This window comes from Mytilus galloprovincialis, chromosome 6 (genome assembly GCF_965363235.1).
Source record: "Mytilus galloprovincialis chromosome 6, xbMytGall1.hap1.1, whole genome shotgun sequence".
In the NCBI taxonomy this organism is placed as follows: Eukaryota; Metazoa; Mollusca; class Bivalvia; order Mytilida; family Mytilidae; genus Mytilus; species Mytilus galloprovincialis.
The window spans coordinates 88,681,961-88,707,362 of record NC_134843.1 but is presented as its reverse complement, the minus strand read 5'-3'; the positions used below and the strand labels follow the sequence as shown (position 1 = coordinate 88,707,362).

Sequence of the window (25,402 nt, the reverse complement as noted above, 5' to 3'; positions counted from 1 at the left end):
GATCCAGATACAAGAGTTGCAGGTAAAAGTGATGGATGGCCTACTTTTTGAGGAGTACATTATGCTCATCTAAACAGACCAAGTTATGTAAAGGTAGGTCATCCTGAGTATAACTTATTAACTGATCATAAAAGCATATAAGAGTGATCTTCATTCTTTAGAAGGCTATTATGCTTCAAAAAATAAACATTAAAATTCATTATAAAATATAGCTATAGGTGAAAGTAATAAACTGTTATCACAGAGATATGTCTCGCTTTTTGGTAATTTCAATAATGCAAATGTTGAAATTAAAATATTCAAAGTCAATGAATCATGACTGAAGGAACATGGCTAAACAATCTCCATGGAAAAAAGTAAAATCATAAAAATGGGATGTGCCAATGCTAATACAGCTGCATACAAAATACTATTGACTTATCATAAGTAGTTCCCTTTAAACAAACCTAAACACAAACTAATACATGTAAACTAAGCAAAATTTCAAAGTCAATAAACCATAACTGAGGGGGCAGGTTAAAATAATCTCCATGGTAATGAGATGTGCCAATGCTAATACAACTGTATACCAAATATCATTGACCTACCACTTTCCCCATAAACCAACCTAATCACAAACTAATACATGAAAACTTCAGCAAAAAATTTAAAGTCAATAGACCATGACTGAAAGGGCCGGGCCAAATAATCTCCATGGAAAGGAGATATGCCAATGCTTATACAAATGCATATCAATTATCATCAACTTACTACTAGTGGTTCCCAATAATCTGACCTAATCACAAACTAATACATGAAAACTAAGCAAAAGTCAAGACCATTCATGACTGAGGGGGCGGGGCCAAATAATCTCCATGGAAATGAGATATGCCAATGCTTATACAACTGCATACCAATTATCATTGACTTACCACTAGTGGTTCCCCCTTAACTGACCTAATCACAAACTATTACATGAAAAATAAGCAAAAGTCAAGACCATTCATGACTGAGGGGGCAGGGCCAAATAATCTCCATGGAAATGAGATATGCCAATGCTTATACAACTGCATACCAATTATCATTAACTTACCACTAGTTGTTCCCCATAATATGACCTAATCACAAACTAATACATGAAAACTAAGCAAAAGTCAAGACCATTCATGACTGAGGGGGCAGGGCCAAATAATCTCCATGGAAATGAGATATGCCAATGCTTATACAACTGCATACCAATTATCATTGACTTACCACTAGCGGTTCCCCCTAAACTGACCTAATCACAAACTAATACATGAAAAATAAGCAAAATTTCAAAGTCAATAGACTATAACTGAGGGGTTGGGGCCAAATAATCTCCATATTAATGAGATGAACCAATACTAATACAACTGCATACTAAATATCTTTGACTTACCACTAGTGGTTCACCATAAACTAGACCTAATTACAAACTAATACATTGTTGATGCCACAGACGCCAGAAACAACATACCTATGTCTCGCATTTTGACTCCTTCAAGCGAGACAAAAATGCTTCTATGCATTCCATTAATGAACTCTTGCACTATATGAATAATTCATAAGGAGTTTTTGGAATCAAATGACTACTTGGCCATTTTAATGTCTTTGTCTTATGACAAATAGGTTTGAATCTAATGGCATTGCATTACCTAAGGTCATGATGAACCCTTCATAGCCAGTAGCATTTAAATCGTGTATACAACAACAATAAAACAAACATCTTTAAATGAAGACAGGAAGAATTTTTATTTAAAATCAAGTTATGTATCACATTTGTAAACAACAAAAATCAACAATCATTTAGAATTAATTTAATAACTCTTCCACAAATATCATTCCTCATAACTGTATCTAGACTTAATTATATACATGATATAAATCATAAGTGACTAAATCTCTTATCATATTATATACAATAGGAATTATAAGTTAATGCATCTTTGATGACTGTAAATCAGAATGTTTCAGCACCATTCAATAAGGATATTTTCTGTTGTGTTTAAGACCCATTGGTAATCACCTTCTGCTAATTTGTGCTATTTAATCAGGTTGTTGTCTCTTTGACAAATTCCCCATTTCGAATCTCAATTTTACAGGACAAAATGTATTCAAACAGTAAACATTTTTTATACTCATTGATTGATAATAGAACCAAAATTTGGTCAGTTGTGTAAAAATATTTTACTGTAACAATGCCAAAAGTTTTACTGTAAAAATGACAAAATTTCTATTGTAAGAATAACACAAGTTCTACTGCAACAATGCGTTGAGTTTAATTGTGACAATGCCACAAGTTCATTTTTTTTAATTCAAAGAAAGACTAATTTCCCATATAATTAAGTTTGTCTTTAAATTGATACAATCATAATGCTGGAAATACATTTAATTTATCAACAACAAGCATATAAATATATCAAATACACAATTATAACATTGCACAAGATTGTTCATAAACTTCAACTGACATTAAAGGGAGACTACTGGTGATTATAATAAAAGTTTCTGTTAATTCAGAAATTATTGTGATGTTTTTATTACTGCAAATAATGCGACTTGGTGAGTAAAGCAATAATAAAAACTCTCATCAGACATCTATCTGTATGCAAATTTTTCTAAAATTGCAGAAATTAATCTTGCATTTTTGTCTTTTCTTCAAAAATGGCATTATAAATGCAAACAATAATTTCTGAATTACCAGAATCATAATCTAAAATAGCAGCAAAATTTAAGGTTACAGATTGAGTATTCTGACAGGGACTAAGTGCAATCAAACCCTTTTTTTTAAAACTATAAAATCTTAGAGTGGTGCCAGTTTTTATAACAGTAAATTTATTCTTGTATGAGTGTATTTTTTAAATCGCCAGAAATTCTTTTGTAGTTGTATGACACTCAGCAGCAAAAAATGATTATCTGAGCATTTTAGATGTTTAAAGAAAATGTGTGATTAAATAAAAAAAATAATTACATTCTCAATGTATGTACAATACATCAAGTTTGATACACAACTTACATAATTGATGTAAATATATCATTTGTTGCCTTTTATAGGAGGTATAGATTCTTTTAAAAGTGACAAGTTAATAAGAACTCTTCAAAATTGGTTTTTAAAATGGGTAAAGAAATTCTTTTAAATTAATTTTTTCTTGATAGTGTTGTGTTTAATATTCATTTCAACCTTTCAGTTCAGCTTTAATATAAATTGTATAGTTTTAATGGAGAGACTTCTCACTATTTGTCAATAGACACTAAATCTTTGGTCAAATGTTAAAGCTCAATTAAAATACTTTAGCTTTTCAAAAAAATCTATTTTTAATCAAATTTTAATGAATAAAATAAGCAAAATGTAGCTTATCTAGACTGTTGTATAATTTTGTTTAGAACATTACAAATAAGCCTTACATGTGTTTTGAGATGTAATAATAACACATATCTCTTTCATCATTAGTAATCCATGGGACAGTTCACAAATGACAAATAATAGGAATGTTTGGTTATCCAATAATAATTCAAACATGGATTGCACATATCTTACATAAATTCAAAATTCACAAATAAATAATCTGTTTCTAGATGAAGTTGACAACGAAAACAAATAATTATATTATTAAAAAAAATGTTTGTCACTACACTATTAAACTTTCAAACATAGCACTTGTAAGCAGTATAGACATATCTTGAGGAAAATAATTTTAAGTCAATATTTAAGTAATAATACAACATATGATCTACTGTAAATTTAGAAATTATTGTCAGGTTTTTATTAATGCGAATAATGCAACAAGGTTGGTATTGCAATAGTAAGAAATTGAATTCTGATATCATACATATATATATGTGAAGGTTGGTATCGCAATAGTAAGAAATTGAATTCTGATATCATACATATATATGTGAAGGTTGGTATCGCAGTAGTCAGAAATTGAATTCTGATATCTTATACATATATATGTGAACAGATTTTCTGATGTCTTATACATATATATGTGAACAGATTTTCTGATGTCACAATAATTAATCTCTCAAGTTTGTCCATTCTTCAAAAATAAAAGCATGTAATATAATTCTGAATTTACAGTATTAGTTTATGATTACTTTTACAGTGCATTTGACATATATGTGAGACAAAAGCTACAACAATCACTTAACATACACTTATAGGTAAAAATAAATGTTAATCACAGTTTTATATAATTTTGAATAAATCAAAATGTTAAGTATGGCTTTGCTTTACATTGCAACATGATTGGTCGAGTTGACAGTCATTGTATGTCTTCACTGTGGCGGTGCATATTCACTCATTCTAATGGAAAACAAATATCCAGCTCGTATAAGGAATAGAACTCCCGATATAAAAGCTCCTGAAACAGATAGCAATTATTCAATTATTTTAAATAATCAAAAAATACATATGTCATCATGCTCAACAAACCCATAATGAATTCAAAGAGGGTGGTTAAGGGTTATTTACGTGCAACGTGTTTGGCCATTTTTATTTCACATGCAGCTGTGAAAAAGGTTTGCTATTCACAGTGTTTCGTGAAATCGGTAAAAAGATTAATGTGCAAGAGATTATTTAATTGTCTGTTCATCATAAAATGGCAATTTTATGTTGGTGTCTTCCCGATTGTCCCACTTTTTGAAATTACAGGTAAAAAAGTAACGAAATTTTGTGGGACAATCGGGAATATGTTTGTGGGACAGTTGGGAAGTTTAAATGTGGGACAATTGGGAATTGTTTTGAGTTGTTAATTTGTGTGTCATTTGGTCTCTGGTGGAGAATTGTCTCATTGGCAATCATACCACATCTTCTTTTTTTTTATTGAAGTCTGATTCTTCTGTATATAGTTGGTTACGAGTCTTGTCGACAAAGACAAAAGGAATATTGATAAAATAATCTTTAATAGTGATTATTTAAAAGACAAAACTGGTCAAAATCTAGACAACAGCTTCGTTATCAATAAAGAACGTTGTTGGTTCAGGTGATTTTTTAAAAGTCTAATCAATAGCGCAGAGAATGTTGTTAACATGTCCTCTGAAATCCCTAGTAACATTGCAAAGGCACTAGTAGAAACATTTCTCCATCAATAATTTCATATATAGATGCTGGAACATATTAATTGACTGTTAGATATACTGTTCCCAGATAGAGGGTAGAATGTAAATGAGTTTATAATTGCATGCATTATTTATTTATTTATTTAAAAACTTTACAAAGAAAATGTTATTAAAATTATGGTATTGACATTTGTTTTATAAATATTAAACGTAACATTGTAGATATATTTCATAAATCAGAGATATAATATTGGTTTTATATTAAAAGTGTTTTTATCTGATGACTTTTTTTTTATATACTTTTGTAAAATTAATATTTTATACCTTTATAAAATTAATATTTTATACTTTTCTAAAATTAATATTTTGTACTTTTATGAAATTAATATTTTGTACTTTTATAAAATTGATATTTTATACTTTTATAAAATTAATATTTTATGTGCAATAATTAATTCTTGCTTATTTTGCAAAACAAACAACAGTTACCTTGTTCATCTAAGAACATTTTACTTCATAAAATAATGTGGGACAATCAGAACTTTTTATGTGGGACAATCAGAACTCTAAAATTTTAAAAAGTGGGACAATCGGGATACCCCCATCCCCTTACGCCCCTCTTCAAAGTATTGGAAAACAGGAAGTAGGTGTCTGACAGATCCGAAAAGGGTACACACATAACAACTTATCACTGTCAAGCTGCTGATTGTCACAAAATAAGTACAAACTATAAAATTCAGTTGAAAAGGGCTTTACTCATTAGATCAATACAAAATAATTAAAATAAGCTAACAAAAGGACAAATCTGAAGGTACTCTAGTCTTTTCAAGATTCCCCAAACTAAAATCTGTTAAGTTTTTCATGATAAATACCATGATTTCCAAGAGCAACTTGAGACAGCAATACCTTTTCCATCCAAAATTTTCTTGATGCAAAAAAATTGTGGAAGAAAAATAAGTTTGTAGTAAGTATATTTGATTTTTTTATTCTTCCACAAAAGTAAGTACCAGATAAAAATAAATCAGATCTACATTTGCTGTTTTCTTACCTATCCATGCAACATATATTCCACCAGTTTCTGAAGCTAACTCATATGTACCAACCTACAAAGACAACAAAGCAATTATTTATTGCATTTACATGTACTGTTGTTCATTAAGTATCATTGTCTTTAAATATAGTAAAACAAAAAAGTTTATAAACTGAACCTAATTTTTTTCTTCTTTACATACATCACTGATTTATAAAATTATAAATTATAAAATCAATAATTTCCTACAGAATAAATAGTATTTTTGTTCACAAAAAGATTTTTTTTGGTATTAACTGAAAGTGTGTGTACTGGTAGTAAAATAACTTCTTGAGTGATGAAATATTCTCCACTTTAAAAATTGAGAGTTTTAATTATTTTGTAGTTATTTTGCTTCAATATAAAAATAAAGAGAATGTGGTATGATTGCAAATGATATGGCTCTCTCTTAACACAGGTCAGCCATTTATCATCCCCTTCTGACAGACTATCATCGTTTCCTCAAGACCATACTCACAAATGGTGTCAAGGGAGAGCCAAAAATTAAGTCCCTGAAATTTTCATCCCAGAACAGGAATCGAACCATTGTGTTAGTAGTCCAATGCACTAACCACCACCATGGCTCTCAACAACATGAATCTGATTTTTGTAAAATACGGCCATAAATATGATAACACACATAATTTTCTATACAAACATGAAAAGTCTTATACACAAATTGCATACTACTCTTGAAATTTGCACATTTCATTAAAGATCTAGAATGATTGTTATCTGCTTTTTCATAATCAAAAAAAAAAGAAGACACCTGAGCTATCTTAAAGGGAAAATTCACGATTTTTTACTTATGGTTTAAATATGTTCATTATGACATAATATATATATTCACAAAGTTTTATCGCTATATGTGCAGTAATAAAGGAGAAATTCAATAATTAATGAAAAAATATCAACTACTTCCTGTAGGTCGTGACGTTTTCTCCTGATTTTTGCATGCCGGGATTTAAAATACAATCATTAAAAGTCTTGGTTTTTAATTATATTTTAACGTAATCGTAAGCGCGCCGATGACTTATGCTTTATCTAATAACCATCCGATAATAAGAAGATAAAACGCACAGACGTTCAATTGTACTCATTCGTGAGATAAATTATCTATGTTAAACGTATATATTCGAACTATTTTTGTAGACAACACAAAAAGTTATAAATTTATTTTTAATAAATGCATTTTCGGACTGATAAGGTGAACAAATTAAAGTACAATAATCTGTAAAGACAATATGTTGGTGTACTATTATTGACCTTTTACTATCTCTGCTATGGCTAGGTTTATACGATGTGTGTATTCACGGTTCTGTGGCAATACTCGTAGATGGCTTGTTGAAAGGTAAATTGTTATTTGCACTTCGGCATTTAACCACGCCTCTAGGGCACACCTTGCCAGGTGTGACTGTCTATTCGGATCAGTGGTAGCATTTAATACACACATTAAAAATACATATTCAAGTTGGTGACAAATAAAAATTGGTCGCCGTGGAATTATTTAATTATATTTGGTGCTATTATTTATTTGAATTCAAATAAGTTAATTTACTAAGAAATACACAATTTTCGGTTAAAGACGGGAAACTTAATTCATATGTCAGAATGAAATGATATACAAGTCTTGTCCTTGATTTATGTCTCATAAAAAAGGGGGACTTAGAAAAATTAGAAATAGCTTTACTAAATCATTTTTATTTGTCTTTATTAGGCGAAAAAATGTACGAGAACACTTACATTTAGACTTTTGAAAGCCATGTATTAATTAATATATGAAACTATCTGAAGATAACTCTACCGAAGCGGAATATAATATGTACGAATAAAGAAAAAAATATTTTTGTAATGGAATCGAAAAATTACGAATAGATATTCTTTTCAAGTATGATAAACGTCAACCAAATTTATTCATAATGGGGAACGTCCTTATTAAAATCTGAGACAACTATAATAATCGTCGTCTCCCAACGTATATATATACTTAAATAACTATTTGATCAACGATGTTTAAAATTAAAAGACAACGAATTTAATGTTATCTTTCCCTATTTTTGAATGTTATTATAAGTCTGTTCAACTTGCAAGAATACCCCTAAAGCGGACAAATATCCGACAAGCAGTTTATTCTTTAAATTGCTGTCATTGAATATCAAGAAAGAAAATAAATCCCGAAATTGATACTCAATAGTTTTCCTAGAAAATATTCACATTCCTTGGGGATTATTAGTGTACGTCCAGTTGCATATATTTTACATGAATGTTGGAACAATTGTGATGATGACGAATTTCGTCCTTTATTCGAGAACAATTTAATTGATATATAAATCTGTGAGTTTACTATGTTCTTAACTTCGATGAACCAAAGCAAGTTATAAATTGACCTGTATTTAAATCAAAGTGTTTCTTTTTTTTCTTCTTCTTCTTTTGGTATACAATAGTCTATCGAATTCGTTGATTACATACTGTTGGCATACATGGACTAGTCTATTTACAAAACTTTTACCACAATTTACACAAAATGTATGTTTCTTTCTTATGTTCAATGTATACATGTATACATATTTTAAATTGCGCTACTGACTATAGTTCCGTAACTTCTACCAGGCGTATGTATACACGAATCGTCGACAAGTGCGCACATTTTTTAGATCAATAATTCTGGTATGTTCCAATCTGTCCTAAACTATTGACAACGAGTATATATTACATTTTCCCAAATTAACCCTTGGAAAAATATGTAAATAGATTTGTATTTCTTCAATTATTTTTTTTTTATAAATAATATTCTTTACACCAGAAATGTTATTTATAAACAAGCGTATGAGTTCAGTAATGACTAGTATATTATATCACTTTCGGACACGCAAGACAAAAATGTATATTATACATGCACCTGATAGTTCAAAATGGAAAGTTATAAGTAACGGTCGTGTACACTGATCAATACCTACAGAAGTGAAACGATGCATGAACTTGCAAGCCCGCCGGACAGGAAATCGATTGAATACCTGGACGTGTCACCTTACACCCCTTCCAATACCTTTGGGAGTAATACCTTTAGCCATGCTGGTGATCAGATAAGGGAAGATCCGAATTTATTTAAATAAAGTTTATTACTTGAAAGAATTATGAACGAATTAGATTTTCGAAAACAATTTCCACGGAACACTTATTTATCATTTTATGATTTGAACTTTGACTTTTTAACTAATTACAATATTATCAGTTTAAAAATAACAGACTATATGGTTATTTAAAAATATAAGACCATTTTCCGTATCAAGTTAGTCAGTCAGATAAAACAACCGTACGATTGACAAGATATCGACACGCAATTACGACTACATCGTTTACTGTAGTTTTGTTCCTTTGTGGTTTATTGACATATCGGGATTTTTCATCGGAGAAGGTGACAAGATGGCGGAGAGTAGAGAACTGATACTCAAAATTTAAAATCGATGGTGATCTCTTATTTAGCGGAATAAAACTTTAATATCTATAAATTTGAGCATTTTTATACAGAATGGACATAATATCAATTTTTGATTTTTTTGCGAAGTTTCCCTTTAAGTAAATGTTCTACACCTTTTAGCCATAAATAGTTTATGAGTCATAGACTGCTAATATTTTCCATCAACATTTGATTATTTTCCATCAACATTTTATTATTTTCCATCAACATTTGATTATTTTCCATCAACATTTGATTATTTTCCATCAACATTTGATTATTTTCCATCAACATTTTATTATTTTCCATCAACATTTGATTTCATTTTTTTTCTTCCTGCTTATAATTTTAATTTCCAGTGAAATAATGTATAAATATTTAGAGTATGTTCTTGATTCTTTATTATGTTATGGCCAATGGTAAGGATCCATCGATTTTTAAAAGGTAGGAAGAAGGGCATCTAGCTGAATAGCTCAGTGAGATTTCAAATCAATTATCATCTTAGAGGTAAGAAGCAGCAGTATGCCTCACATCTTTGTGATTAACTTGCATTGTAGAACGGGCTCAAGTCCTGTTTTGCGCACACAGATAGTACACACAAGAAAGTTATTTTAGTAGCTCTGTTTTCCATGTAAATTACCAAGTTGTTTCAGGTTGTATACATGTGAGGTATGGCTTGTTTTAAATTTTTGCTATAACACAAAGAGCTTTTTTACTGGTTACGAGAAATAATTAATCAAAGAGCTGAAAAGCTCTGAGGGGAAAGACGGCCCATGTTTCTATTTCATGTTTTTTTTGGGGGGGAGGGGGGGGGTTATCTTTTGATAGTCTTCATATAAAGAATGAAAAAAAACTACAGCTAGAACATGTGGAACTTTGACACTATTGGAATCAATTGTTGTTTAATGTAATTTCGTTTCTTTAGTTTAGGATTCAATTTAGACCAATGGAAGAGATCTGCATCTTCTAAATCTAAACATTCAATTAAAGTTGATAGTTAATTATCTAAAATTCAACTAGTTGAATTCTGTCATTTAACAACAACTACAATTATTTTTGAAATCTTAATAGTGTATGACTGAACTGCAGGCTAGGGCCATTTTCCTTTTTTTGTGACAGTACAGATTTTTAATTTATTTCTTAAGAAAGTTAGGACTGAAAAATCTATTCAGTTTTAAATTTCCATTGATAAAGTTCCCAGTTACATCTCTCATCACAGGGATACAGGTACTAATAAAAATAGCAATATGATTGATGTAAACTGTGTGAAGCTTGTTTCCAAATCCTACATTTTGAAATATTTGTAAAATTTCATGAATAAATAGGTTTAAACTACAAAATGCAACATTTGTAATTTTTTTTGTAACTATTACAATGATTATGTTGGTACACAAAATTTAGTTTTAATGGAAGACTACTTATCATATACTAAATCAGCGGCGGATCTAGAAATTTTCATAAGTTGGGGCCCACTGACTGACCTAAGAGGGGGCCCGCTCCAGTCACGCTTCAATGATTCCCTATATAAGCAACCAATTTTTTTTCCAAAAAGGGGGGGCCCGGGCCCCCCCCCCCCCTAAATCCGCCTCTGTAAATGTCACATTTTAAGTGTTTATTTTAATGGATAATTAGCTCAAAAATTGAGGTGCTCCTGAATTGGAGGAAGATTCTCAAAACAGAGTTTTACAAAAAAAAATGGAAAAGATTGTTTCTCTCCCCGATCTCATGTAGCCCCTCGGACTTCCTGTTTACTTTGAAAGTTGTTGACCTACAAATTAAAGTATTGCATGTTGATGTTTGAATCATCTACAGCAAACATCATTATGTTTAAATTTAACAAATACTATTTTTTAAGTCCACAATCTTTGAGAATGATTTAAATAACCAGTGAAGGATATCCCTGCTTATGCGTAGTGTGGCATTCCAACAATGACGTCACTATAAAATATAATGTAGGTTGGATATATTTAGAATATCTTGTCATACTGATTTTTCCGGATTGTAAAAGAAACGTAAATAGTGTAAAGGAGAGCTCAATATACGATAATTTTGAGAGAAACAGAAGGGAAATGTGTAAAAAAGTGTTTAAAGTCAATTTATTCATTTGTGTCTCCCCATCTCATCATTCTCAGTAAGATTTGTTGGGGGGTTTTTCACACTATAAAAACAAAATGAATGATGTGAGGGAATGTCACTCTGGTCAACCCCATTGGGGATTGACGGTTTCAAGCCGTCTTCTTCAAAAATTGGAAATGGTTATTATAGGTTTTTTTTCACAAATAAATGGCTTTTAAATAAATGATATCTGCCCATTTAAAGATACTTACTGTGACGCCTATCCCAGCACCCAAAAATATCAGTCCAGCTATCAAATATATCCATGCTCTTACTCTAACAGAGGAATTACCAGCAGTTGACCTGAAGTGTATAATATTTCCTTAAACAGATTGGGAATAAATTTGTATGAAAAAATATTTGAACCAATAAATTTTCAAGATTTTTTATCAATTTAGCTGAATGGTATAATGAAAATTATTTATTATAAATCTGAACAAAGAATTTTCTATTTCTCTTTTATCATATAAATGACTACATTTGTAATATATAAAAAAAATATAAGATTCAATAGAAAGAACAGATGTGACTGTAACTTATTTTTCAAAGACATTAGAATAATGATTAACCTATATACTTACACCCGTCTGCAATATGGACATCTGGCTAGCAAAGCACTTCCTTGATTGAACTGTAAAAAAAACATAAATTTTAATTTAATATCTCCATATAAAGACTAGTCTTGTCTGATTTATGTTTAACACTGCAAAACAAACCATGTTTATAATAGTGATGCACATTTGCTTCTCAATAGATCTTTGAAAAAAAAGACTTAATTAATCTGGAGAAAAAATCATTTATTCAAGGAACACTTACCACAAATACTTGAGTGCAGTATGCACAAACAAATCTTGCTGACCCTGGTGCTCGCACTGTTACCATAGGAACAGGATTTCCAAGATGGATAATTCTTTTACTTTAATTGAAACAACAAAGTGGTATAAGTCATTTATCTTCTAATACATTACAACTGATATTTCTTTTAAAAAGCAGTAAAAAGTAAAAATATACAATTACAAAATGTTGTAACTTCAAGCAAGCCTTGACGGGACGGGGCAAATAAAAACAGCTCATATCTTTTTGCTTTGTTTAATTGTTCATAAACATTCATAAAAACTTGCTGTCTGAAAACCAACCACCAAAAATTGAATGAAACATTCAGTTGTTCAATGTTTCCTTTTTGAAAAGATAAAAGTAGAATAAAAATTTAGTTTGAATTACATGTAAGTGACCCCTATTAAAAATATTAATATCCTTTAAAATTTGTTTTCACCTTTTAGGATTTTTGATAATCTTTCTTTTTAGGAAAATTTGTAACTTTACACCATCTGTTAAAGATACTTGTTCATTGTAGTGTATTTAACATTATGTATGTTGACCTCTAAAATGATGAATACATCCATTTCCTATTTTATTACTACGTACCATTGTTGTCGAGGACAAGCGATTTTAGCAGCTCCACTCCGACAGATAAGTAAACAGTTACAAGGACATCTTACATATTGTTTACCAGGTGGCGCTGCTTTGATAGGCTGTGGAAATTAAATTTTAAATTAAAAACTAAGTATTGGTGTAATGTACTATCAAATACTAAGTATTGGTGTAATGTACTATCAAAAACTAAGTATTGGTGTAATGTACTATCAAAAACTAAGTATTGGTGTAATGTACTATCAAAAACACTGTGTGTGGGAGTGGTCATTTTAAATTCAATAATTTTCTTTATTCAAACTAAATCTTGAAATTCTTGATTTTGGAAATTTCACACATACATTTGTTTATACAAAAAAAAAGGTTTTTAATTATACAAAATTCACTGAACTATCATTTTTTAGTGTCAATCTTAAATGGACTATCAAATTCATACTTATATTTATATTAAATATATAATATAATTAACAGTTATCATGTATTTATCTTCTTTATAGTATTTATACATGAAAACTCAGATGACAATGCTAATATCATAATACTACCACATTGTTAAAGAACAGACAAAAAGTAATTCTAAAGCTCATACAAATATTTCAAGTGTTTTAAACTCACCGTCGCCTCATTACAGACAGTACATTTAATTACATGTTGATTGGTTTTGCCTTCTATATTTATTAAAGCCTGACAAACTTTACAGTTGATCATCGGTAGGCCACCTTGTGGTGTGTAAGGTGGAGGTAACTCATTTGGTGCAATTGGTGGCACAGTGACATTCTGTGATACAGCTATAAAACAATAAAATTTCACCGTAATGGTAAATATCTACATGCTCATCAATATAGGTATAATTTCAATATTCTTCATTTCATCAATTCAGTAAAATCATACATGTAATGACAATATACTAATAAAATAAAGTTATATTCATTGATATTATTTACGTAATACAATGTATAAGCTGTAACCTTTGTACTTTACATCAATTTAAAAAAAAAAAGACTTATTAAAGCACTACTTGCAATTATTTTTATAAATTGTATTTAGTACACAAGTTTCAAAACATCCATACATATTGAATCTTCTGTGTCAGCATTTAAAAAAGGCATATGGAGTTGCACAATTTATCATAGGAGATTACAAATCAAGGTATAAAGAAGCATGTGTCACAAAAATGATAACTAGCTTCATGTTCTAAGAAATAGAAAATCTTCAGTCCAGAAGAACTATCCAAGGGTAGGTGTTTCTATACAAAGTGGTTGAGGGTTATCAAAGCAGACAATTTTTTGGTAAAGCAGGGGTTGAGGGTTTTGTATGATGGTATCAGCTATTAATCTTGAAGACTTTCTGGTTCAAAGTAAACATAAGAGGAAAATTAAACCTGAAACATTTGATATTTTTGAAAGTGAAATTAAATTACAAATGAATGAAAGAAAGAAAGAACAATAAGAAGGCACTAAACACTATTATATATACAACACAGATCTATATAGGCACTCTGTCTTTGTCAAGAGAATAAACATTGGAACCATAAATACAACACAGATCTATATAAACATTAGAACCAACTGTAAGATAGATTTGTATGCGAAAAGTAGATTTGAGAGATCCAAAGCTGCTCTCCAACATCATCAATAGGTGTCTATCTCTCTTGTTAAATAAAGGCCAGAAGTAATAACTAAATGTAAACATACAGAAGCAAAACCAAAAAGCTTTATTACGTTTTGAAAGTCTTTAAAAGTACAAATATACATGATAATTAAGTTAAGAACAACTCAAAATTATTAGATACATAAATTTAACTGAACAATTAAAACTCGTTCTTTGACTGTGTTTCATTAGAACAAACAGGGAGAAGAAGTCAGTCGGGAGCTTTAAAACAGCTCTCCAATCAATATGTGCTATTTCAAGTTGAGGTAAAGCCAAAACTAGTATTTTTGACATAGAGATACAGATACAAACATATGGTACATATAAAAAATCTTTTAGCATACATCACACATGAGTACAGGGTTTTTTTTTTTACTAAAATTACTTCCTGATCAAATACTTAATAAAAGTTCCTTTATAAATACAGAACTAATCAGTGAAATTCAAGTTAAAGATTGAAGCATAATTATTCCAAACCTTAACATAGCTAAAAGAAATTTATAACTATATGTTTTCATTGCTTTACATTTATCAATTTGGTCAAATATATCTCTTGTATAACATTTTACGTTTTTAAAAATTAAAATTTATTGTGATAAAAAAGCTTTCAGGCGTTGTCATGTTAAGAAATATAAAATATTAGTTATCAATAAAACTGAATTTATCTAAAATGTGTTACCATCATTATAATTTGGTGGTGGTTCACCAGGAGTATCGTTTTTTAACAGTGGTGTGTTTTCATCTCCGACTTCTGCCATTTTGTTATTATAAACGGATCAACCGATCATGTGATATGAAATGAAACCATGTGACCTCTTAATCATACAGTTGATATCAAGATCAGGGGTCGGATCAAGCCATTTGAAAAGGGGGTCCCAACCCAGAGTAAAGTTGGGTCCAACTATATGCTCCCATTCAAATACATTGATCGGCCAAAAAAAGGGGGTTCCAACCCCCAGACCCCCCCTTTTGGATCCGCCAATGAAGGAGGGTTTGGATGGGGTTAAATGATTAAAGAATAATGCCCTTAAAACGAAAAAAAAGAAGATTAGAGAAAAAAAGGGGTTAATTTTTTGAAGATTAGAGAAAAAAGGGGTGAAAATTAAATGTTTACAGAATAACAGACCCCCTCATCCAGACCCTCACGAAAATGAAAGGTACACATAAAATATGCGCAAAACTTTAGTTATTAATCATGTATTAATAGAATAACTTGTATTTCTAGAAGTCTTAAATAACTAAATGATTTGTTTTCCAACTCTAACTATATGAATTTTAAAAAATGTTAAGGTGTACTCGAATCATAGGGTCAAATTAAATGTACTCAGACTTCCTTGACTCAGTCACACTTGATAAATATTGTAAATCATTATTATATAGATTTATTAATTATTGTCTGCATAACTTTCGGTTGTCTTTAAGGATATTAAGGGCCAGAAAACAAATTAACAATGTATGTCGACAACAGGTACAGGCTCTGAAATGTGGGTCGACAAGCCCGGATGAAGATCGACGAAGGGCGGGAAATTTAAACTTATTTTCTGTGAATGTTGGATAAAGACGCACATTCTGCTTCGCAATAGGCCACACCCAAAGAGTATGGTAAAGGATCATTTTTAATTTTAAGATAACGTAATAATCTTTCTACACACAACCTACACAAGTCATAGGATTTAACAAATCGGAAAAAGGGGGGGGGGGGGGTGCTAGAGGGTGTCTCATCCAGATTTCCCGGTTTTAATATTCGAAAATCTCGAAATCCCGGACATATTTTGTTAAAAATCCCGATCCCGATAAACAAGAAATCCTCATTTATTTGATAAAGAGGTCCTCCACTATTTTAGATAACGAATAGACACATCTGACACAACTTTAAAGGGATGCCGTCCTGGTAAACTTTGAAAATTAAACTGTGGCCCTTGAGTAATGTTGTTCTTTTAAAATTATTTGCTTTCAATTTGTGCATTTTGACCAATATATTTAGTACGTACATTTTAAACACGTCAAGAAGGGGTATTTGTTTTCTGCAAAATTGCAGAAAGCCAGAAATATTTTATATGATATTCGATTATAGAGAAGACTGTCTGTGAAATTATATGTGTATTAAGGCCAAGGAAAAAATACATGTGTTTCAGGTAACATATCCCCTAAAAAATTAGAATCGGTAGGAAAGCAAAACAGTTTTTTTTTTCAAACGTTTTTGACCATGTTGACTGGTTCATATGGGAGAAAAATTCTGACTTTACAAGTGCTTGTTGACATAACATTAAAAAACCTTTTAAGAGTAGAGTTAGATTGTAGGTACTTAAAATTAGGGTAGATATATATAAGGGTAACGGAAACACATGTGTTTTCTTTTAGGTCTTACATGATCTTACTCTTATTGAAAAATATCCAGATCAAGTCTAACTTTTGGGAAGGGTTGTAAAGAGGCGTTATGTTCACGGACAAACGCGAAATAAAATTCCAATTTCACGATGAACGAAAAATAAATAAATTGCTTGCACGTTGCCGTTTTTACCAATTTCACAGTAAAGCACAATTTTTTTTCACGGAAGGTTGTAAATTAAAAATGGCAAAACACTTTGCACGAAAAAAAAACTTTACCGCCCTCTTTGGATAAACTAGTACTCTAAATCAGACCGACACTTACACCAAGGAGCTTCGACATTTATCATAAATCAAGTTTGGTTAGCATTTCATTCGCGTACAGTGGATATTAAATATGGCACTAAACGAGCAGAAAATAACAATAAGATCTGGATCTACTCTGTGTCTAGATGCGATTCTGATTAAAGTATAACGAAAATGGCAGTTTTATCTGTCCAAGGTACAGTTTTTTGTCAATCCTGTTATATTTCAACATAAAAATCCATATTTCCCATGGCTAAAAACGTGGGTTTCCCGTATCCCGATGTTTTTCTATCCCGAATTCCCGATCTTTAAACAAGGCAATCCCAATTTCCCGTTGCTAAAATCGGCCAATCCCGGCTTCCCGAAAATGGTCTCGCCTCCCCCTCAACAAAGGTAACTGATAACTCTTTATTTAGGTAGAAATAAAACCGTGTCTGCTCGGTGACCTACATAGTTAATCACGAAAAGCTGCTCTCTATTTAGGGATTGAAATAAATTTTGATTTGCAAATTGATTTTTATCTAAGATTACTGTAAATAATAAAATTGAGAATGGAAATGGGGAATGTGTCAAAGAGACAACAACTCCACCACAGAAAAAACAACAGTAGAAGGTCACCAACAGATCTTCAATGCAGCGAAAAATTCCCTACCCGGAGGCGTCCTCCAGCTGGCCCCTAAACAAATATATACTAGTTCAGTGATAATGAACGCCATACTATAATTTCCAAATTGTACACATGAAACTAAAATTAAAATAATACAAGACTAACAAAGGCCAGAGGCTCCTGATTTGGGACAGGCGCAAAAATGCGGAGGGGTAAAACATGTTTATGAGATCTCAACCCTCCCCTAATACCTCTAGCCAAACTACAGTAGAAAAGTAAACGCATAACAGTACGTACATTACAATTCAGTTCAAGAGAAGTCCGAGTCTGATGTCAGAAGATGTAACCAAAGAAAATAAACAAAATGACAATAATACATAAATAACAACAAACTACTAGCAGTTAAGTGACATGCCAGCTCCAGACTTCAATTAAACTGATTGAAAAATTATGATTTCATTATATGAATATCAGGCGCAATCCTTCCTGTTAGAGGTTTAGTATGTACCTATGTTTTATATCGAGGTGTCGAACTGAATATACTTCGGAGAGGATGGTAAAGGGTTATTTTCGTGCAACGTGATCGCCGTTTTTAATTTCACATTCAACGTGTTTTTTACTTTTTTATTTGACGTTCAGTCGTGCAAGACGGGTGCCTCGTTCAACGTGTTCTGCTTATTTAATTTTACGTGCATCGTGATTTTCAAAGTCTTATTTTGCGTGCTCGGTATTTTTCAAATAAAATTCAAACACTAGGCAGGAATTGTCAAGAAATACTTTTTTTTAAAAGCCGTAAATTATATCATAAATGTGTATACTAAATCGGGAATATAAAGTAAAACAAAGAGTTAATATATTCAAGAAGGCAGTGACTCAGTCACAAAGGATTCAAATTAAAGTTTTTATTTTTCGTGCAACGTTCATTACAGAAATTATTTCACGTTCAACTTGAAATTATGTCTTATTTCACGTTTTTTTTTGGTGCAAGCACCCCCCTTTACCACCCTCCTCGGAATATACATGCACGTCTTAGAATGTGTGAGCGTAACGACATAAAACAAAAAGATGCCATCGTTCCAACTATGCAATTCTTTAATTTTATGTATGTATATGATATCATATAACTATGTAATTTTAAAATTTTCAACAGTGCAACTCGACTTTTTAACGTTTGAGAATTGCAACTCGAACTTTGATCTGCAAGTCTGTACTGAATTCAATATTATAATTTCCATTTCCGTACTGGCTATACTTGGTGTTAAATAATAATTTACATAAATAATACTTTATAATTATCTGCGTGCTGTTATATTCCGACGTAATTCAAAGTAAATTTTGTTTTTGGAAATTTGTAGCATGTCAGTTGCAGTTGCATTATGTTGCTAAAGAGGGGCGACAGATACCAGAGAGACAGTCAAACCCATAAATCGAAAATAAACTGACCACGCCATCATGGCCATGGCTAAAAAAAACAACAACAACAAAAAACAGACAAATAATAGTGTAAAAGAAACAACATAGAAAACTAAAGACTAAGCAACACGAACCTCACCAAAAACTGGGTGTGATCTCAGGTGCCCAGGGTGGGTAAACAGATCCTGCTCCACATGTAGCACCTGTCGTGTTGCTCATGTTATTACAAACCTGGTAAATAGTCTTATTCGGTAGGTCACATTCGTGGTGAAAATGGAAATAGATTGTACTTACGACATAAGGAACATATCCGATATCATCTGTGAAACGGTTATAATATTCCATAACGGTCAATGTTTGCCGAAAAGTTTATTCTTGAGTTTTACTTAAAAATCGATGTGTTACTGACGTGAATAAAACTGGCAACATTTGTATATCGATCGTTGTGTTACATTTCTTATTATATATGTGTTACTAGTATAGTTATCTCCGGTAGTGTTTAATTCTTATTTCTAGTTGGAAAAAAAACTATGTGAAGACTGGTCAAGGACGCGTGGATGTTCAAAAGAACCGTCGAAGTAATAAAATGTATAGATGCAAAAAGTCGACTTCAAGTTATACAGGTTTTATTTTTTTATTGATCCCTTTTTTAACCTAAATACCAAGTGACAACTATTTCATGCATGAATAATTAGGGCAAGAGCATAATTGACACTAATAACGAAAAAATGTGATCTTTATAATGAGGTGGCTATATCCAATGATAGACACAATTTTAAAAGTTCTTGCAACACTCTTGTACAAAACACTAAAATAATGACTTGTTGCAATAGTTTTTGAAATTTCAGAAAGCTTGCCAATCTAAGGGACGACATCAAAAGATCGATGTAGGATAACATTATTTTTTTTTTTGGGGGGGGGGGGGGGGTCAACATTGCTTCAAGTTTTGTTAATCCAAAATCGATTTTACATATATCCATATAGGTAAATCAATTTTTTCTCAAATTAAGTTAAGAGGGGGTGGGGGTCAGTGAAAAAGCTATGTGAATTCAGTTTTTTTTTATCCTACATTGAACTTTTGATGTCGTCCCTGATTCATATTGCATCGGTTTAAATGTCTTAATTCTGTCACGTGTCAGAAAATAGTAAACGTACGTATTAGTTATACGTACCGCATACACCCCTAATAGCCAAACGAAATAAATATATATATTTCCTACAAGATGAGAGAAGTCTATGCGGCTGATATATGTATATGTGTCAGTTTTATTTAGAAGAAGTTTGGAAATGATAATATAGCAAAATACTTTCACCAAAAAAGTCTTTGTATTGTTACCTGTCTATGCCGGATAAAAAGTTCAATTCAGGTCTTGAAAATAAATACAGTCTTAAATGATCACCTCTAGAAACGTCCTTGTACAACGATGATATTATTAAGTTGTAAGTTTAATATCAGCCATGTCTGGTATATTGAAACAATTACAACCGATTTCAGTGAGTGTGTAGCTAAAGGTTATATCTTTGGTTAGCTTGCTTGCTAGCTGAACTGTGAAGTCATTATTAAGTAAGGTAAACTACCCTCCTTTAAGAGTAGACTAGTCCTAAAGATAGTCAATATATCTTGTCTGTAGGACTAGGCTACTTCGAAAGGAGGGTAGTATACCTTGTCTAATAATGACTTCACGGTTCAGCTAGCAAGCAAGCTAACCAAAGATATTACCTTTAGCTACACACTCAATGAAATCGACTTTAAGGTGTTTCACCACGGTGCATTGATAGATTCGTGATAACTGGATTCCAACTATGTAGTCTACCTCGTATCAGAGACATATAATACAATTGTATTATATGTCTCTGCTCGTACGCATTGGGAAAATTACGGTGCTAAGAGAAGCACCGTTGGTTCTCATAGGCGTAACAATTGTTTTATCGAAGCACACGTCCCCATGACGTAAAAATAAAATTAAGTCAATAAATAGTTAAGAATCTTCTCAGCTTCACAATGTTGATCTCTTCTTTAAGGTAGCACAATACAAAGATTTTTTTACTTCCAAGAACTATGTCAAGTGCGCGATGTTTTGTCGATATTGTCAACATCGCAATGTCACCTTTATAGTGTCGTTATTGTGTTTACATTGTATCCTATCAATATGTTATATACCTTTCTGTTTACATCGTTCACATCGTATACATCGCAATGTTAACAATATCGTGTCAACATCGTGTTTATATTGTATATAAATTCTATCCCTTTCTGTTTACATCGTTCACATCGTATACATCGCGATGTTGACAATATTGTGTCAACATCGTGTTTATATTATATATATATATAGAGTCTATACCTTTCTGTTTACATCGTTCGCATCGTATACATCGCGATGTTAACAGTATCTTGTCAACATCGTGTTTATATTGTATATAAAGTCTATACCTTTCTGTTTACATCGTTCACATCGTATACATCGCGATGTTAACAATATCTTGTCAACATCGTGTTTATATTGTATATAAAGTCTATCCCTTTTTGTTAACATCGTTCACATCGTATACATCGCGATGTTAACATATGATGATGCTTGCCATCTAAAGAAATTCATTATGAATCCAATTAGAGTGAATAAAAGCCGGAAGTCGTAATTTCTAACAGCATTGAGCATAGTTGTGGACAAAATGCATTTTGCCAACCATGTAGACAAGTGGTGTCAACGTAATGTCAACACGTACACAGATGAACAATTTAAAAAAATCAACACAAAAGCATGTGAACAAACATTCCAATTCGTTGCAAAGTATAAATATGCAACTAAGCATATGTTTAATGGAAAATATAATTTGTTTATGTTAAAACTGTCTGAAATGTCTAATAGGGACCGACTTGTAAGAAATAGAAAAAAAAATCTAAGTGTTAGTCCTGTACCTTATTTAAATGACAATACTTACAAATTACTAATTATCTCTTCTTATTATTTTTACCAGTATCAGGTTTTTATTTCACATAACAACTTAATTAAAACAAAATAATAAGTGTAATTATTTTAAAGATATCAATTTTACATTTCTACAAAAAAAGTTTTTTTATTCCTTAATCTTATTCAATAAAGTTTGTAGATTACAAACATACAGTTTGCATTTATATGGGTTTTTTTAACAACAAAAAAGCTATTGTGTTGACATTGTAAATATCAATATGTAAACGATGTACACCCGATATCGTTTCAACATTGTATACATCGCGATGTTAACGATGTCAACGATGTAAACAATATATAAGAGTTCAAACAATGTTAACGATGTTGACACGACATCATTTTAACATTGCAAACATTGCGATATAAACAATGTTACCACAATACATTTTCAAAATAGTATACATCGACGCGAAGTTAACAATGTCAACGATGTAAACATTATATAAGGGTTCAAACAATGTAAAAAATGTTGACACGATATCGTGTTAACATTGTAGATATCGCGATGTCGACAATATTGAACAAACATCCCGCACTGGACATGAATGACTTCCAATCACTAACCTTTAAAGTACTGTAACTTTCTTATTAATGCATAAAAAATAATAAAAAAGGTATATATATATATAGATAGATAAAAGATAAATCTTTTAAATGAATGCAATATTTTTATTATGCAATCATTATGTAATCAATTATTAGGTAATTAGTGATCTTGGTCAGTTCACTTGAATGAATTTAGCTCTATCATCTCTTTAACTATACAGAAAAATTTAATGGAATCTTAATCAACACATCATTGACTTCAAAAGGGTGTCTCAAATTGTCCCTATGGTATTCCATTCTCTCACAAATCTCTAATTAGTATAAACACAACCACATAAAAGAAGATAATCATTAATAAGGTGTAAAATTTGATCTATACATTCTATCTGAAATCTGAGACACTCTTTTGTAGATAATGGCCATAGGAACAACATGTAATAAAATCAACCCTCTAGGGATACCCATGCCGAAGCTTATTTCATTTGAAAGTGTAAATTTGGTGAAAAATATTTTAGACACAGTTAAAATTATAATTGGTTACATAATTGTTGCATAATACTAACATTGCATTAATTTGAAAGTGTAATCTGTTAGCTATCCAAAACTACCACTTTTATAAATTTTCAAGCATTATTAAGAAAGTTACAGCCTAAATTCAGATAATTTTCATTTTGGTGAAATAAAGACTAAATACTGTTTTACTTCGTCTTTAAGTTGACAATGGCCAATAGTGTGAAAAGAGTGAAATCAAAATGTATGAAGCGCTTTCCCCCTTAGAATGAATACACTTTATCTTACTAAACCCCCTTGGGTGTTTTTTTTATGGTAACAAATTGGCAAGCAGTTCAATGGAAACCTGCCACTGCATCTGCTGCATTGAAATAAGCCTCACGTGTAAAAAATGTCTTTCTTATAGATAGGCGGCGAAACGATTTTAAATATAGTACAGGATGAATTGTATATATTATTTTCTGTTGTTTTTTTTTTGTTGTTTTTTTTGTTGTTTTGTTGGGGTTTTTTTTTGGGGGGGGGGGGGGTTGAGGGGAGATATCTGTATGTAAACAATTACATATATTTTGTCATTCATATATATTTCACGTCTCCATTTTCATTAATAGTACAAGAAAAACGTGTGGTCAATTAATTGTTGTGTCTTCCTAGACTGAATGTGTGGTGGTGCATGGTGTGGTGTGTGAGTACACTAACGATTGCTATCATATATTTACATTAACGACATTTTTAATATTAGTTTTGCTTACCTATATTATAAGATGGTGGTGGTTCTACAGCATCCATGACGATTACTATAATATTATATTATATTTTCTATTTCTATATCAGTTAATTGTAGATATATTTATACTTAAAGTATATGTATCTCTCTTTACATAGATGTGAAATATTTATCTTATCAAATTAGGTAATATCATATGACAATATTTAGAAATGAAACACAAATCATATGATATCACAATATTTTGAAATTAAACACAATCTGTGATTTGTCACTGTAAGGTTTTCTCATTTATTTTGGTACTTATCAGAGCCGGATTTAAAGGAGTGTCATCATTGTGGAAAAAAAATGGTTGATTATATAGGGAATAACTGAATCATGACTGGAGCGGGCCCCCTCTTAGGCAGACAGTGGGTTCCCACTTATGGAAATTTCTAGATCCGCCACTGACTGCTGTATTTTCGTTACCTTATTTCGATAAGACATGCATTGATGGTTGGTCTCTGATATCGTACGTACATCTCTAAAATTGAGAATGGAAATGGGGAATGTGCCAAAGAGACAACAACCCGACCATAGAAAAAACAACAGCAGAAGGTCACCAACAGGTCTTCAATGTAGCGAGAAATTCCCGCACCCGGAGGTCTGTGTTAATGGCAAATACCTGGAATTAACATTTTTAGACCTCAAAAATTGATTGTTGGTCATAAAAAGTAGGTTTCTAGCAATAAGTGATTGAATCAATCTAATTAAAAACCGATCTCTCATCGCTCCTGTTTCTGATATGTCGCGCGACATATCAGAAACAGGAGCGATGAGAGATCGGTTTTTAATTAGATTGTGATTGAATCTGATAAAAGTATAGATATCTCGGATTTCTGTATGCTATAGTGGCCGGATGCGGCCATTTCGCCTTTTCGCTTTTTCGTGTTTTCTCCTTTCACTTTGCAAACGCGAAATCGGGAAATCCCTCAATTTCTCGATTTCGCTTTCTCGATTCTCAGAGTGTTGAACACATATCATCGAACTGGAAATATAGGATGCAATAGATACAGTTAAAAAGAGATTATTGCAGCTTCACTTTTGCGATTTTCCATTTCTATGTAGCAACATTCCAACAACGACTGCATATGGAGTATATATATCTTCCCGTTGAAACGATATTTCAGAGCTTGCATTTCAATCAAGTTTTCCTTGCCGAGGGTTGCTGCTT

At 31.4% G+C, this 25,402-nt stretch overlaps 1 protein-coding gene across 2 annotated transcripts; it reads right to left on the bottom strand.

The window, feature by feature from the left end:
• Nucleotides 1–1,733: 1,733 nt before the first annotated feature.
• Nucleotides 1,734–24,366, bottom strand: LOC143080625 (type 1 phosphatidylinositol 4,5-bisphosphate 4-phosphatase-like). Of its 2 annotated transcripts, none has more exons than XM_076256555.1 (8): nucleotides 24,215–24,366; nucleotides 13,749–13,921; nucleotides 13,128–13,234; nucleotides 12,519–12,618; nucleotides 12,284–12,333; nucleotides 11,915–12,005; nucleotides 6,110–6,164; nucleotides 1,734–4,364 (listed from the first exon to the last, which is right to left on the bottom strand). In XM_076256555.1, the coding sequence occupies exons 1-8, from the start codon at nucleotides 24,249–24,251 to the stop codon at nucleotides 4,279–4,281; spliced, it is 699 nt and encodes a 232-aa protein (XP_076112670.1). In that variant the 5' UTR covers nucleotides 24,252–24,366; the 3' UTR covers nucleotides 1,734–4,278. The 2 variants fall into 2 exon arrangements, with proteins under 2 accessions (XP_076112670.1, XP_076112669.1); XM_076256554.1 differs by lacking the exon at nucleotides 24,215–24,366 and adding an exon at nucleotides 15,463–15,594.
• Nucleotides 24,367–25,402: the final 1,036 nt, after the last annotated feature.